Source organism: Fringilla coelebs, assembly GCF_963513975.1.
Source record: "Fringilla coelebs genome assembly, chromosome: 4".
NCBI classification, from domain to species: Eukaryota; Metazoa; Chordata; class Aves; order Passeriformes; family Fringillidae; genus Fringilla; species Fringilla coelebs.
Window position 1 is genome coordinate 13342993 of NC_140032.1, and position 17260 is coordinate 13360252.

The window sequence follows — 17260 nt, forward strand, 5'->3', positions numbered from 1 at the left end:
CCGTTCCGGTGCGCGGGGCGGGGGCAGCGCAGGCGCGGGCGGGGAGGCCGGAGGGGCCGGTGCGGCACGTGCCGCGCGGGGCGGCTGCGGAGGCGGCGGCTGCGGCTGCTGAGGTGCGGAGGAACGGGAACGGGGCACGGCACTGCATGGCAGCCGGCTGCCGCCCAGGAGCTCGGCTGGCAGCCACGCCGAGCTTCCCAAGCCGTGTGGCCCGGCCACCCCTCAGCGCTGCCGCTCGGCGGGGTCCGGCCGAGGCGGGTGTGCAGCTGCGGGGAGCGGGATGGGGCGGCGGGGTCCCGCCACGCATCGGCGTGGGGGCGGTGCGGAGGTCCCCGGTGCCGGGGTTGGGTGGTTTCTCCGTTCGGGTGATGGGTATGGGGGTTACCGGCTCCGAGTTGGTGTGATGGGTTCGGGGGTTACCGGTTCCCTGTTGGCGTGGCGGATGCAGGGATTGCTGGTTCCCGGGGTCCTGCTCTCCCCTGCGCCCAGGGAGGGCATCAGGTGGAAGGAGCTCTTGCACGTCCCGCACCGGGCTGCTCACCCTGTCTGCCAGTGGATGCACGGGTGTGTTTCTCTTCGGTCCTCCAAGTGCTTCTTTCAAACTGTAAATTAAGATAATCTTCTTCTTGTATTCCTACAGTTGCGCTCCTGTGGGAAGGAAGAAGTTCCTAACCGCTTGCCGACATGGTAGTTTTCACATGCAATGCGTGTGGAGAAGCTGTGAAGAAAGCACAGGTTGAAAAGCATGTCAACATCTGCAGAAACTGCCAGTGCCTGTCTTGCATGGATTGTGGCAGGGATTTCTGGTATGTAAAGAATGGGAAATAGCCTTGCTCATTCTGCACACTCACTTGCTCGCTCTTGTCACAAATGCAAGAGGTGCAAGTCAGAAATTTTCACTGAAAGCTGTAGCAAGACAGAAATGCCTGTGGTCTTGCAAGCATGTACTTTAGCACATCACATCTGAATAATTTAAGCGTTGACAGTAATAAGGTTTAAATGATCCATCCATATAAATAATCTATTACTTTAGCTTGTTGGTTAGCTAAGCATTGCATAGATTGAAGAGTGAAGCATTTCAGTGAAATGTGGTTAAAAATCTCTTCTGTTCAGGGGTGATGACTATAAGGAACACGTCAAGTGTGTAAGTGAAGACCAGAAGTATGGTGGGAAAGGCTTTGAAGCCAAAGCTAGCAAAGGAGATGCTAAACAGCAGGAGTGGATTCAGGTATGGTTTGTACTGTATACACCTACAGTAACTATTGTTTGTAATTATCAAAGACAGAAAAGAGCCTGTATGGGCTCAAGCCAGAGATCTGTTTTTGTCAATATCCCCAGCTGTCTTCTGGCATTTCCTTGATAGGTCTGTGTTTATCCTGGTAAGAAATGTGTCTTTTGTTTTGAATCTCTCTTACTGGTTTCAATTAGTGTAAGGTTCCCAACTGCATACAAAGAGACATTGGTAGTTGTCCACCCTTTTCATGCCATTTATGCTTTTGTAGGCTTCTGTCAGGCATCCCTCCCCATCTCATATTCTTTGTTCAAGGCTCAAAAATCCTACCCTGCTCAGTTGTTCTTCATGTGTAAATTAGATCTTTGGTCTTCTAAAATCTTCCCACTCTACTGTATGTTTGTGAAATGCTGTTCAAGATATAAGAGAACCATAGATTTACCACATGTAATACTTATGTTTTCTGTGTCCTTTATTCCTTTCTGTTTTTTGTCGGTTAATCTACTTTTGGGTGAGTTTTTTTGTTTGGTTTTCTTACACTGCTGCTGATCATTGTGCTGGCATTTTCATGGAATTGGCTATTTTAACCCTGAGATACTGTATCTAAGCTCCAGTGGTCAACTAAAGGCTGTCATTTTAAATGTGAAATTAAGATTGCTTTTCCTTTTCTTCTTGCTTTACATGAATTTGTGTTGAAGGCATTTCACCTTTTTAGTTACTAATTTTCTTAAGATCTTTCTGGAATCCTCACAGTCCTCATCCTGAATAGCTTTGTATCATTGGGAAAATTTTCTGTCCTCTTGTCAGATATTTTGTAAATATGTTGAACAGGAGAAGTTCCAGCATGGATAGAAATATCTCCTACTCTTTCTGTCTTACACAAGAATCTACCCTCTTATGGCTTTCCTTCAAAGGTTTTTGGAAGGACCTCAAACACATTTAAAATCCCATTAGTAGTAAGTTAGATCACATTTATGCATGGAATTGTTACTTCTATCACGTAGAACACATCCTAAGGAGATGCTAAGCTGGATGCATCCTTGAAGCATGTGATGAAAACCATTAAAGTCAGAGATGAGTGTTCTTGTTGAGATTGAGCACTGTTTGAGGACATTTGTAAAGGCAGCATGATGTGAGTGTTGCTTATGAGCATTTTTAGCCTGCCTCAATAGTAAGTAATTCTTATGTAGAAGAATGAGGGATTAGCAGTCACCTTTTTCTGACAGTCTTAACATATTCACAAAGCCTTTCAGTCACCAGATCTTCAGAAGTAAGGAAGGCTCTGCAGTGTCCAGTGGGCTGCACTCTCTAAGTACTGGGAAGCCCAGAGTTTTCTCCCCACAAGCAGCAGTGCAGTTCAAGGGGCTGCCATGAAGCCCTGATCTAATCTCTCTTCTCTCATGCTGACACCCATAACACACGAATATCCAAAGCTGTCATATAGGGATAAATGCTTGTTGAAGCTGGCACTGCTGCCAGAAGAAATGCATGTCAGCTGTGGCATCAAAAGTTAGTCTGATTTTTCATAATTAACTCCAAAATCAAAAAGTTGCTTTTCTTAATACAAGTCTTGCATGCTGCAAGAATCCCCTCTGTGATACAGTTACTTTAGTTTGAAATGTTTTTATTACAGTTTGTAACTTATTCATCAGAAAGCACTGGTGAGCAGTCCTGCTTACCTCTGCTTACTTCATAGGTATAAATGTTTATATAGATAATTTTGACACATTTAATGAGCTTTGATAGAGCCAAAGGTCAGTGTTTTTCTCATGTTTCTTGAGCATTTCTTATGAGCAGACTATACCAGCTGCTAGTGCTGGGTGATTTCTGCCCAGTGTATTTCAGACTTGCACACTTGACATGTACCATTTGATCGTTATGCTGCTTTGCTGATTTAATTCTGTTTTTCTTCATTCAGAAAATTCATGAGGTAATGAAGAAGCCTAACATAAACCCCAAAGTGCGGAACATTCTGGAGCAAATACGTGCCTTTGATAACATTCCAAGAAAAAAAGTAAAGTTTCAGGTATGTTTTAATAGGGATTTGCAGTAATCTGTGCAGTGAGCATAAAAATAGACTTTTTTAGGGAATGCCACTCTCTTTTAACAAAGGTGGGCAAATTGCTTATTTGGGCACTCATATAGATTGTGTAATAACTGAATTTCAAATAGGCAGCGGTTGTAAAATTTGCTTAAAAGGACTCTTGGTCTGCTAGTTGAATAAGTTATTATGCCAGAGACTTACCTTTTAAGCTTATCTCCATATGTAGGTTTGTTCTGTTTTCAATACCTTTCTTTCTTGACTATTTGCTATCTTTATTGAATGCCCAAATTCTTATACATACTTTTAAAGATTTCTTATTCCTAGGCTTTGTTTTTTTTTCCTGAAGGCAAGGTCCTGTTTTGAGAATTTTCCTGTTACTCAGTATTGTGACTGAATCTCTTGCTCTGCATGCTTCACTGAAGTAAATTACAGATGTGGAGAATTGACTGTGTGTAAAGAATTTCATTAAAAGTGAAGAATTACTCACAAATGGGCCTTTTTTCCCCCCTCTCTGTTCTTTGCCTCAGATTGTGAGGCGGAGAGAAGATCAGGCTTGCTTCCAAAGCACTTAATAGAGTTGTGGAGAAATTGCTGCTAGCAAGCTAAAGGTTGGACTATTTCCCTACAGGATTAATGTTCTGAGCAGGAGAAGTAGTATTTTCCAGAAACCTTTCTTTTTGATAAGATATATTGCAGTGGAAGATCAGAAGTTTTTGCAGTTAATTGTACCAATTTACTAATGCACATTTCCTGGGGTTTTTACTGCAATGCAAAAATCTTTACATTACATTTAACATTGAATTCCACATTTCTGAAAGTTGATCTCTCTTGCAGATAGTGTGAAGAGCATAATTCACTGCTATATTTGCATTTTCACCAGGAGCACCTGCAATAAGCCAAACAACTTTGAAATGTTTGCATTGAGCTATTTGCTTAAATTATACTTTCTTGTAATAAACTAAGGTATCCATTTAGGAGTGTGACCATATGTCCAGTACACAAATAAATAAGATCAGATCATTAATGTTTTAACTCATGGGAACAGTCAGAAGATTTGGTGGGACCTTAACATAGCCATTTGTATCAAAAACTTCAGGATTATCTTTTGTATATATTTACCACTTGGGAAAACAACTGAGATATATGGTGTAGCCTCCTAACAGTTCCTAGACATGATATGAAACAATTCAGCAAAGAGGCTTGAGTGATTTAATAGGAGTAACCTCTAACCAGATCTTAGTCAAAAGCAGTGATTCGATTCTTAAATGAAAAGTAAAAACCAAGAACCAGTTATATGGTAATGAAGAAATAGAATCAGAGCATGTTTTCAGTTATTATCATTTTTTCTATGTACAGAATTGGATCAAGAACAGTTTGAGAATTAATGACAGCAATTTGCAAGATCAGGTGTGGGGTGTTTTCTCAGAAGCAACCAAAAACGTAAGTTTAACTGGAGGTACATTATAAAATGGGAATGCACTCCAAAATGTTTGAAGGAAAACCTTTCAGACTCCCTTTCTGGATGTTAGTGGGAACATTGTCTCTCATAGTTCCAATAGATCATGATGTTACAATGTAGTATTTCTTGACTAAATTGTTAATTTGTGGAACACAGAACTGTTGCTGGAGTTGTTCATACTGAGTAGGTTGTGATTGGAAACTTGGACATGGTGATGCAATTGTGCCATGATGATCAGGAGGCTACTAGTACGTAAAAAAAGGAAAAGCACTGCCTTTATCTTTGTTCCAGTCTTTTATCACACACTAAGACAGAATAAGACATCTTTCAGAGTTTATTGGTCTCAAATTTATGTGTATTGGAGTGAGAAATTGACAAGCACATAGTTAACCTACTTATTAGTGGGGAGAGAAATCCTCCAGTATGTGGTGCAAGTTCCTCCTGTTCCTTTGTCCAAATTGTGGCCTCACTCTGACCTTTTGCTAGTGCCTAATTCTTTGGTATTTCATTATAGCTTAGTGTGTTTTGGTAGGGTGTTGTTTGTTTGTTTGCATCTATTGCTGCTACTTGAAAGCTGTTGGAGAAGCTCATTTCTCAGCTGATGTAAAGATGCTCTCCCTCCTTTCACCGAAATTCATTTGAGGAAGAGTATAGGCAAAGCTTTGGCTTTAATCCCCTGTTGATTATGCTTTGTGCTTCTGATTTGATGATTCCAGTTAAGTTTATTTGCAGTTTTTTTGAGGAATCCAAATGTAAGAGCCAGGAAAGAAACATGTTTACTAAAGGATAGGAACATAACAAATTCTGGACACTGAAGTACACTGTTTTGCTGGAGCATTAATACTGAGTTCATACAACTTCACTAAAGTCATAAGCAGTTCTCCCTTGACTTACACTAATTTATAAAAGGTCTTCAATCTGAAAACCTTTTATTTAAACACAAATATAAATAATTACGCAGTCCATAGAGCTTAGCATTAAAATAAAATATATAACACAGCAGTTCAATTCACTTTTAAGAATTCTTTAAAAGAGCTTAAGATATGATTGGTAATACATACCTTGAAGTATACATACTCAATTGAAATTCTTAAGTAGAATTCAAATTTAATTAAAATAACTCTTTATAATAACATGTTGGTGTTAAATTGCTTGTATAAAGATCTATTCTCTTTCTAAATAGCTACACTAACATCTCAGAAATTCACTTGTAGTTATTAAAACTAAAGTTTAAATAGAACAATAAATTTTTCATTAATATACTAATTATTCTACAAAAAAATCATTGTAAGCCCAGGAACATCAAAAGAAAACCAAATATGTTGAGAAAAGTACAATTAAAACAAGCAGGAGTGCCTTTTTTAGCATCATATCATAACAGCTTGTTGTCCCAGACTCATCCAAGACAGGGAAGTGGATGGCAAAAGAGATTATTACTTAAGGGCTGTGTACTTGGGAATAAGTTCTGCATCTTGCTGTAATGTGCTGTAGTTTTGTTTGTGTAAATTAAAGAGCTGTCACTTCCTTACTTACATTTAACAAATAATTTAAAACACAATAGACACTTACTTCAGCTAGGAATTACATATGTTGTAAGATAATATTTCTTCAGTGATGTTAGTTAGCATTTAGTCTGTTAAGTTAAAAGAATCAGGCACATTATTTCACTAGTGCTGCTTCTCAGGTAACTGGTGACATCATATGTGAGCAATTTAATTGATTTCAGGATATCAGAATTCTGAACAGTTACCAGTGATCTAGTAGAGGAAAGTTGCAATGCCAAAAAGCACATGTGAAAACTGTAATTATTTTTCTTTCAACAAAAGATTTCAAATGAAAAAGAACAAGACAAACCACAACAGAAGGAAGAGCAGCAGCCTGCAGAAACTGGGGAAGATACAAAGGCAGAAGAAAATGGAATTGCAGATGGAAAAACTGAGAAAAAAAAGAGTAAGAGGGAACGAAAAGAAGAGAGACAAAAGAACAGAAAGAAGGAGAAAAAAGAGCTGAAATTGGAAAACCAGGAAGAAGTAAAAAAGAGTAAAAAGTCCAAAAAAGGAAAAGAGAGTGTGGAGGATGAATTTGAAATAAATGCAAATGGCAATCACAGTGAAACAGAAGAGGAAACAAACGTAAAGAAACGCAAACATAAACATGTAGAAGGTATCCATCATACAACTTATATTCATGTTTGTTTTGAAGAGGCTTTTTCTCCATTCCAAAGCTCAATAAACTACCGAAGTATAATTTAAAGTTGTGCATAAGATATACAAATTAGATTATTTTTAACAATGATTGCACATTTCTTTTATAAAATCTGAACCGCTTTGCAAATATAAACTCATGTTACAAGAACAAAAACTTAAGTCGTGTCAGAACTTCTCATTTTAAATCTTTCTTGTGTATGTTTTGTCCAATTCCATCTCTAGAGGAACCTCATACCAAAACAAAGAGAATAAAAACTGAAAGCATTTCAGAAGACATGGAAACAGAAAACGTCAATGATAATGAAGAAAATCTGGGAACAGATAAAGGTATTCTTTAAGGAATGATTTAGACTGTTAGAAAACTACTGTGGAAAAGACCTAATGCATGATATAAACACAGCTTCTGTAGCAAGCCATGAAGTAAATTGTGCCTCAGTATGCATGAATGTGTGTATATTCAGTATACATATCTGTTCCCAGTAGCCTGTGCTACTCTGATAAAAAATTACTTCTCTAATTTGTTGTTGGTGCTGTGCTGGCAGCCTTTGGCTATGCTTGATTCCAGTGGACACTGAGGTTTCACCACAGTGGGTCTCTTCCCTGCTGCCATGCACATCAGACAGCACAACAAAAAGGGTAACAACTCTTAGACCTCTTGGTATCTCTCATATCCCCACTTTTGCTCAGTGAATCATTAATTTGGCTTCAGATACATTGGACCTTAGTTTATGCTTAGATAAACCTATTTCTGCCTATCACCTGTCATGCTCTGACTGTGTTTGAACATACAGATAATTTATTTGGAAACTACCAATTAATGACCTCTGAAGGTGGTATGGTCAAATTTGACTGCCTGTGATTTAAGTGGGAAGAGACAGGATCTTAAGTATCCTTGCATTATTTAAGAGTTTCTGCTTAATAGCTGAAGTGCAGATGTTAAGTAAAAACAATTCTGACTCCTGTTGTTCAAGTACTGTGTTGATCCTTCATCTCTATTCCATTTTATATTCAGGAACAACTGATGACTTTTATGCTTAAGACACCCTCCTGTTGTAGGGACAGTAAGGTAACAACTGTTGTGGTAGCCAAACTGATTTCAAAATTAGGAGATTGATGGCTGGTTACTAGTAGAGAAGAAGACCTAGAATACCTCCTTTCACTAACAGTGTTGTACACCTAATTGTTTCCTAGGTAAATTCAACTGGAAGGGAACCATCAAAGCAGTTCTGAAACAGGCTCCAGACAATGAAATTTCAATTAAGAAACTAAGAAAAAAGGTACTGTACAACATGTTTTTTTTTAATCTCCTATGGTCTTGTGAATTTATTTGTGTAATGCTGAAGCTCAGAAAATTCTGTATGGCATTAACAAAAAAATTCAACATTTTTTAATGGAATATCAATTAACAGAATGTTAGCTGTAGGACAGATTTTTTTATTGCTTAATGAATTACACAAGAAATGCAGTGCTAGTTCTGAAAAGGAATAATAGCACAATAGCTTCCATGCCACTTTTAATGCAGTAATGTAAATGTATTATTGCTTACAGTGGAATCACCTTCATGGATTAAAACCATTTCTCTGTCTTTGTGCAGGTGATAGCTCAATATTATGCAGTAGCTGGTGAATGTCACAAAACAGAAGAGGACATCCTAGCCATATTCAATAAGAAAGTGAATAACAATCCTAAATTTAGAGTTCTAAAGGACAAAGTGAAACTTGTGAAATAAACAGTTTGCATACTTTTCATAGCTGTTGCATTTTAATCTTGCAGATGCTCTCAAACTCTTCTGTCAGCTGTACAAATACTATGCATTGGTATCAATTTATATTGTGTATGTGAAAGCAGAATTTAACTTTTAATACTGGATCCCTCCCCTTTTTCTAGAGTTATCAGAACATTTTCAGATATTTTATATTTTGATTTTATGGAAAATGTATATTTTTTGGTACAAGTTTTAAGAGTCATTGAAAGTAATTGCTGGCCTACTGTATTAAAATTCTTCCAGTAATAAATATAATTTATAGGCATGGATGTTTTTCAGGACCTGGGCTGTGTGGCTTTTTGCAGGAACTATTTTCAGAGCAAATAGGATTTTCATATTCAAAAACCTACTGTGGAATAAATGTTTTGTTATGCTAAAATTCAAAATGGTATGGCTGATACCCACTTTATGCACTGTGGATAGTGTATGCAGCCTTTAATAAACTGTTGATTCTGTGTTGTAAAATGCATAAAGTGTCAGATTTGTGTATGCAATATTGCACATTCAGTGAAAATCTAAAGACTGAGTTATCTGTATATGCATTGCTACTGAAAGTCTTGATTAGTAATGCAACTGACTTCAATAGAAGTGGTTACATGGACTAAAAATTGACAGAGGAAATAGATTACTTTAAAATACAAGCTTAAATATAATGAATCTTGTAATTTTATAATTGCCTAATAAATCCTCAAATTATACATCATTCAAAGAGGCTGTGTTGTATTGCTGTCACCAAAACAATTTAGCTAGGCTAGAAATGTTACAGGTATGTAAGAGAGAGAGCTGCTGGGGAAAGTTACTTGAAGTTGTGTAGGTTTTCACTTAATTGCAAAATTACTTCCATGTAGGAAGTTTCCTATTATGATATAGTCTGTTAAAAACAGCATTATAAAGCACTCAGTCATCTGGTGTTTTTAAAAATTGCTTAGCAATTTCAAGCAGATACACTTCTATAAAACTCTGTAGTAAAAATATCTGAATTTATAGAAATATTGACTATATTAAAGGCATAAATACTAAAAATTAACTGTGATACACTGGATTCAGTTTTTCTGAGTACATATATGTCTTACTGTAAAGGTTGCAATAAAGGACATAATGAATTTAAGATCTGTTCAGCAAGTGTTAGTTATTTGTTGAAGCTATGCAACAGTTCTTTTTATTCAATCTAACAGATAACCAGAATCTTGGCTCCTATCATTGCAGAGTTCTGGTGTCTGATGCTCAGGGTTTACTGTAGTGATCACTGAATGAAATAAAGCATCAGGCTAAGTGTTCAAACATCACGGATCAGCTGAAAGCTGGGAATAAGGAATATCAAATCAATACTGCAGATGACCTATCAGAGTAGGATATGACCTTGTAATTTTCTTTCCTGCTTTAACTGTTATCATTCTTAAAGGTTCAAACAGTGTACTGCCCTGTGCATTGCCATGGTTGGGTTAGTGGTGCCTGTGTGGAGTAGTAAACATACTGTAAATTATTCTTCCCCTCTCTGTAAAGGGTAAAGCAGCACCAGCTGATGTTCATTTTTTCCCCTCATGTTTTGGCACACATGAATCTAATGCTTGCCTCTATTTGACAGTCATTAGTGGGAGTCTGTTGCAAGTAAGCCCTGTTATAATTACAACAGTATAACCTCAGTGTATATATTGCTGCAGTAGTATTACCTTTTCCTGCTCTGTTGGCAGAAAGAGGGGGAGCAATATGCTTTCTGGGTGTTCCTGGGAATACTGTAGTATGGTCATATATGTAATATGTAGTATGGTAAGTAATATGTAGTATGGTAGATGAGTCTATGCCTTTAATTGTAGAAGTCTTCAAGTGCTATTCCCATCCATGCATAATTGCATTATTGACATGCAGCTCTCCAGTGAAAAAAATCCCAGTTTGATGTTTTTTCATTAGACAATTAATAAAGTACTCAAGAGGATTTAACTTGGCTTTTCCCCTTACAACAGATCTGGACTTTACTCTGGACTTACAGATCTGGACTTACAAATTTGAATTTACTTCAAATTTGGTGGTAATTGTTTCCGAGGGAGGCATAATCCCTCACAGATCATTGAGAATCCTTCAAGAAGACAGAAAAACAGCAGGACCTCTCTCATTTCTATTCAGTAATTAAGCAGCATATTTATCAGTATTGTTTTAATCCAGAATATGTTTTAGTGACTTTCTAAACAGCATAGCTCCATAATAGCTCTAACATAGCTCCATAAATATGCCTTATTGTTAAAATTTTCCTTTCTAAAACAGTGTATTGAAAAGTGAGTGTCTTTGTGGCAGGGTGAGGGAGAAATTAGAAAATTGTTTAAAGCTAGTGGCTTTCATTATAACTATAGCATAAGCACTTAAGCAGAGACCTTTAATCACTGGAAGAAAACTTCAAAGGACAGCTACTTATTTGTTGTGCTCAGCCTTCCACTGTCCTGGTGCATTAGAGTAGTTCATTCTTTCTCCAGTGAAAACTGATCCTCCCACCTGGTGCTATAATCCAATTGCATCAGGACAATGTAGTCAGAGCCCAACATGAGTAGTGGCTCATAGCTGATGACCACAGGATACAGAGACCCAATACATTATTTCATTCAGAAACTTTTAAGGCTGTAACACTCACCCTTATTAAGGAAATAAGAGAGCAAATATTAAACTTTTTGTGCAAGATAAGTGAAAAAAGGCATATTGTTCTGTACATTGAGCTGTATTCACAGGTTACAAGATATCTCAGTCAATATATTCAGCATTTATCCCTTTACCTCCCAGATTAGCCTTTAAGAAAAAAACAGGAATAAGTCCTCTAAGATTCTTTTCTGCTCTATCAGCCAAGAAAAGCTGCATATTATGTTTCCCATTAGTACTTTTACAGGAAGTGTTACTTTATATTGAATTCTAAATTTCACTTGGACTAGAGGAAGTTTTACTAGTAACTTTCCTGTATACTTTTAAGATACAGTTCCTTTTGGCCCTGGTAATCTACTGCTTCTCTTTGCAATTCTTGGATGTAATTCCTTTTGCACCTGAATCCTCATGCTTCTATGCTTTCAGACAGCAAAGGCTGAAAAATCTTCAAGTTTTTTGCATAGATTGGACTTTTTTCTTCAAAACTGCAGATCATAGATCTTAGTCCTTTCCAAACACATTTTTTTTAATCTTTCCTTTCAAAATTTATTCTGGAAGATTTAGAATTGTCTAGTCTTTTGTGTGTTTTGCTCTTCTCATTAGAATCTTTTAGCAGAAACTGCTCTTGCTGCACAACTTCATACCTGAGCTACAGCAGAAGTAAATACTGACTTCCAACAGAAGTAGTTTTATAGTTCTGAAGTTACTTGAAAGTAACAGAAAACCAGAAATTATGTCTTTATGCCTGCCCACCCATTAAACCCCTCTTCTCAAGCTCCTATGTGGAATGCATTAGTACAAAATTAGTATAAAAAGCCTAATTAAGGCCCAACTACCGTCAAGCTGAACTCACATATATTTGGTTTACCAGAAAAAAGCTGCTTTTAAACATAATGGGATCTTCCTCTCAGGCAGCATGAAATCCACTTGAAAGTATTCAGATCACTGCATCTCACTTAGGTGACAAAGAAAAAAACCCAGAATTCTGCCTGCATTGCAGGTGGCTCAAACCACACTGTGTTTCCTTCTTCTTTCTGTTCCTTGCGTTAGCCACACAATGAACTTCCACCATCCAGCCATTAATGTATAAACACAAGGTATAAAGTGCACTTTTATACTCTTAATTTTTTGCCCTTCTGGCATTTTCTCTTGATAAGAAGGAATTCCAGGAGGAATACACACCTATTGACATTCTACAGCATCCATACATGATAAAGGCTCATGTTTTCTGTGGATAAGACAGGACCAGGATCATCTTTCTTACAATATCTTATACCATGAAAATATGTTTCCTCCTGCTTCTTGTTCTGACAGTTCTGTTTCAGGTATTATGCCTTTGAAAGTTTCAGCTTTTTTGGTGAACTTTCAGTACCAGAAGTGGTTCCAGAGGTTAGCACTGGGTAAGTTTTCCATGAAAGAAAAAAATTGAGCTCAACTGATGTTCTTAAAGACTTGTTTATGTTATGCAGATTAGCCAAAACACTAATGGGAATTGTACAATCATCCTCTAGCCAAAATTCTAATCGCTGAATTCAGTCTTCATAAAGGAAACATCTTTCTCTTCCTATCTGTCTTGGACAGTTTAGTACTCAGTCAGTGTTCCTTCTAACTCTGTTGTCCAATTAATTACAATACCTGTTCAAAATACATGAAAAATTGACCCTACAGAATATGGAAGTGGTAATGGACTGTGAAAGGCAATGGTAAAGAAAACCTTCACTGTGAATGAAGCATTGTTTTGTGTTTATTTTTTTTTTTTTCTAGACTCCACAGAAATAGTGTGAGCTGAATCCCACAATACACAGCAAGGAGATGTTGCAAAACTGTACTTTCCAATCTAAAGCAGTGAGAGCCACTGCTTTAGTACATCAGTCAAATCACAAGCAGTGGTGACACTAGACATCTCCAAAACCATAGTTAAAATTCTATCACAACCTAAAATAATGCTAACCTCTACTTATAGAGAAATAAAGTGTCACACCAAGACAGACCAATACTCCTGTACAGTAAATGTTGAACGATACACTTGAATGCCCATTCCCACAACTGACAGTTTTTGCTGTGTGAATTAGATCTGACATTCAGTATTTAAAAACCATACTTTAGGATGTTCCTAAACGCCCTAAGAATGAAATTCTTTTCATATTGTTACCGATGCATGGCTGCACAGACTTTTCTCTAAGTAAAGAAATAAGTTTCAGAAAGTCCCAAGTGTTCTCTTTCCCACTCTCCCACATCTGGCCATTTGTTTTTGCCTCTCCACCACCCCCTGCATTTTTGCAGGCTTTTAAAACCAGATCAAATCCTCAAACTGAGAGGTATTATATACCACTACTGGGGATTGAGTAGTCAAGAACAATTATAGCTGGAGTATTGCTGCCAAGTGCTTTGTATCATTAAACTGTAGTCTTGGGAAAACATTTTGAGAGCCATTGTACCCCCTCAAGAAAGTAAGCATAGTTAAGTGAAACTAAACTCAACAAATGGTTTAGAAGAGAGAGAGTAAGAAAATTTACTTAGCTATTTCTAGGAGGATGGTTTATCCAGATTTGTTTTGGATAAATAGGATGAGTTTCAGATATTTGGATAAATATTTTGGTTTTGTTTGCACAGTTAAAGATGGAAAGAACAGAACAGTCCTCTTATATTTGTACTGACGATTATAAAAAGGCAAGTGTTGAACACTAAAGATATCTAACATCTTTATTCAGGATAATTGAGGGTGAAGATGGTCTTCTATCAAATAAATACTTCAGATCAGCTATTTTTTTTGTAATTTGCTGACAACTTTCAAGGTGAGGAATAACATACCTACATAAATTAGATGTCTTTATGTGGTGCATTTTTTTTCTGTTCTCCTAAATGCCCTCTTCACCCTTTAAACTGCCTTTATCTTTTCTGCTTTCTTTTTCTTCATGAAGTTCAAATGCTTGCATGCTTAAATATAGAGCCTTCTTGATATCAAACACACTATTCTATGCATTGTTTCCTTCCTAAAGGGTCAATCCAAGGCTGCACTGCAATTTAATACTCGCATGAGAATTCAGCTTGAGTTCAGGAGTTTGTATATGGACCACATTCAGAGTCAATTGAGTTTTACCGGCAGTTGTTTTTCAGATCTGCATTACGTTATTCACACCAAATGCTTTTAAGTCCCTTTCCATTGTACTGAATTTAAAATAGTTAAAAGAATGCAAGATGAAAGCAGGGGAATTGTTTGTACTATTTGGAGGCTTTTTTGTTACCTAGATGAGTCAGACAATGTATTTACTTTTTCACTCAGTGTAAGACAAGATGCACAATACTTTAGTCCAAGGACAAGATTCAGAAAGGATTGAGAATCTCTACCCATCCAATCTTTTACTCCTGATAGTGGAAGATAAGCAGCAGATTACTACTGACTTTATCTGGTTTGTGAACAGAAAGCACAGACTATTATAGCACTATTATTTTATTCCTCAAAATGAAAAAACACATCTCTATTGTATCCAAACTACTTCAGCTAAAAATTAACATAGGAAGGAGCCCACCCTACTCAGATATGGAATGAAGAAAATTCCAATCAGGTGTTTTGTGAACAGATAACATTTGGGCTAATTTTTGATTTCTGTAATAGGGAAAAAGCTATGAAAATTGGCTAGAATACCAGAAAACTAATTTGACTTCCTAAAAGTGAGAATTTAACTGGGAATTCCAATTCTTAATTTTATATCTACCTAGTCAAGAGACACAAAAAGCTACCACATTTGTGTGCCATTAAGAATTACTTGTAAATCAACATATAACCAAGTAATCACTAAGCAGCAAATATTCAGTGAGCAACAAGAAAATAAAATTCAAAATATCCAAAGAGATTATGAAATTCAGCTTATAACCAAAAAATCTGAATATTTAAAGACATTCAACTAACATAGAAAGCATTATTTTCTACTTAGAATAAAAGAATGCAAAGGTGTTGAATTCAGTTCCAAGATGTGGAAACTGAATCACATTATGTGAGAGTACAGGACTACAGTTCACAAAAAAATTGCTGCAAACTCTGCCCTTTGTACATTTCTTTCACTGAAACTTCCAATTCACAAATTTATTTCACTGACTTTTAACTAAAGTTATCACATCAAGCATCACATTTTAAAATACTTCCTAACATTTGTGCAGGGATTCTTAAACATTAACTTGGAAGAATTAATTATCCATAACAGGCCTGTTGATTAGATGCTTTGTTAATTATGTTGTTCATTTTGTGATAGTCTCGGTTCAGCTCCTGATCATTATCAATTCTTTGGCAGATTAATAATTTCTGAATCAGAGAAGCACTGTGAAAAGATCACAGAAAACATCTCAGCTCTACAAACACAGAACATGAGCGGTCTCAGTTAAGGTCAATAGTGAGCCCAGGAAGGAAGCTCTTATTTCAGCTCTTTGCACAATACCTACTCTGTAGGTAAACAGAAGTGTTCAGTTTAACAACACTGACAGATCTTAACCTTTCCAAGCATACATATTTATTTAATTGCTATGTTTAAATCAAAGATATATCCTATGAATAGCTTTTGCAAAGAAAGTGCATGAAGATTTCCTTTGTTTCTTATTTGAATCACTAAGATGAAAGTGAAGGCTGAGGTAGTCATTTCACTCAAAGGAAATAAAACAAAGAAACCTCTATTTCATTGATAAGCAAGCAGAGCTCTGATCTCCCATGAGCTGCTAACTTCAAAATATTCAACTGAACTACATGAAGAATAATCCCTGTAGTCACTAAGGACTGCAGTGTGGTTGGCCCTTATGTGATACAAGTTCTAAGGCTGGGAAAACAATTTCTACTTACTATGACACCTCTCACATGAAATTCAGATGTAAATGAAGGCCTGTCTTTCCACAGAGAACGATTTTTTCTTTCTGTTCTTGTATCTCTTAGGCTGAATTTACTTAAATTCAATGTGCAGTAATAAAAAATAATGAGAGACCTGTTTTCGCTTGTCCCTAGAATCTCCCTCATTAATAAAACACACAATAATATATTTAGGAAAATATAGTTAGCCAGCAGATTTAGAACTGCTTAAAAACAGTTCAAATCACAGAAAGTTTAGCTTTTACCCTAATTAGTTTCTACCAGTTAGTTTCTTCCCTTATGATGGCCAAAAATTAGGGGTCTTTTTACATTTTTTTAGGGTTTACTGATTAAATACAGAATTATTTATCCACAACCTACATCCATTCTTTTGGAATTTCCTGTTTTCTCAACATAAAACTACAGAGGAAGTATCTGCAAGGCATTTCTGTTGATAAATGCTGCACAATATGCAAAGAATGCATGTGGTAAGTGAAAATTTAACACATTTCTCATAATCATTGTTTTAATGCACAGTATTTTGCCTTCTGAGAGGAAAAGTACAACCAGATTATGAAACACTTGGATTTTTGAACTTTAATCTGTACACAGCTAGTAAATTTGATTTTGGTAAGTAAAACACACGGACAGAAATTAGGTTCTTGTTTCTTCAATCGCCCTTATAATAATCTGAGCTATTATTGAATATTTCTACATTTAATCCCATTGTAAAGAAAAGCTATACATAACAGCTGCTGTATTGGACAGGTACTTCCACATTGAAGTCAGTGGGATTTTTGCCTTAAGCGGAATGTTACGCCGCAAAATTTTCTCTGAGAAAGCCCAGGTTTTGTAACAATCACATGGATCATCTAATTAACCTAATCAATCATTACTATTAGAATCAATTTTCAATTTTAAAAGCCATGTTAATGGCTTAATCACTGAACACACCCCAGAAGATACAGTACATATATTCACTCTTAATATTCATAGTATTCCTATAATGACCAGACCTAAGGTTAATCTGCCAGCAAAATTGACTAGTTTCGAATAAACAAGTAAGTGATAATGTGAATAAACAAGTAAGCCCAATTGGTT

At 36.6% G+C, this 17260-nt stretch overlaps 1 protein-coding gene across 1 annotated transcript; it reads left to right on the forward strand.

Annotated features, from left to right (window-relative positions):
- Positions 1-8: 8 nt before the first annotated feature.
- On the forward strand, positions 9-9785 carry LYAR (Ly1 antibody reactive). The gene is made up of 9 exons (XM_084204580.1): positions 9-113; positions 641-806; positions 1114-1228; positions 3150-3257; positions 4632-4715; positions 6561-6897; positions 7164-7268; positions 8133-8218; positions 8536-9785. The coding sequence occupies exons 2-9, from the start codon at positions 685-687 to the stop codon at positions 8668-8670; spliced, it is 1092 nt and encodes a 363-aa protein (XP_084060706.1). The 5' UTR covers positions 9-113; positions 641-684; the 3' UTR covers positions 8671-9785.
- Positions 9786-17260: the final 7475 nt, after the last annotated feature.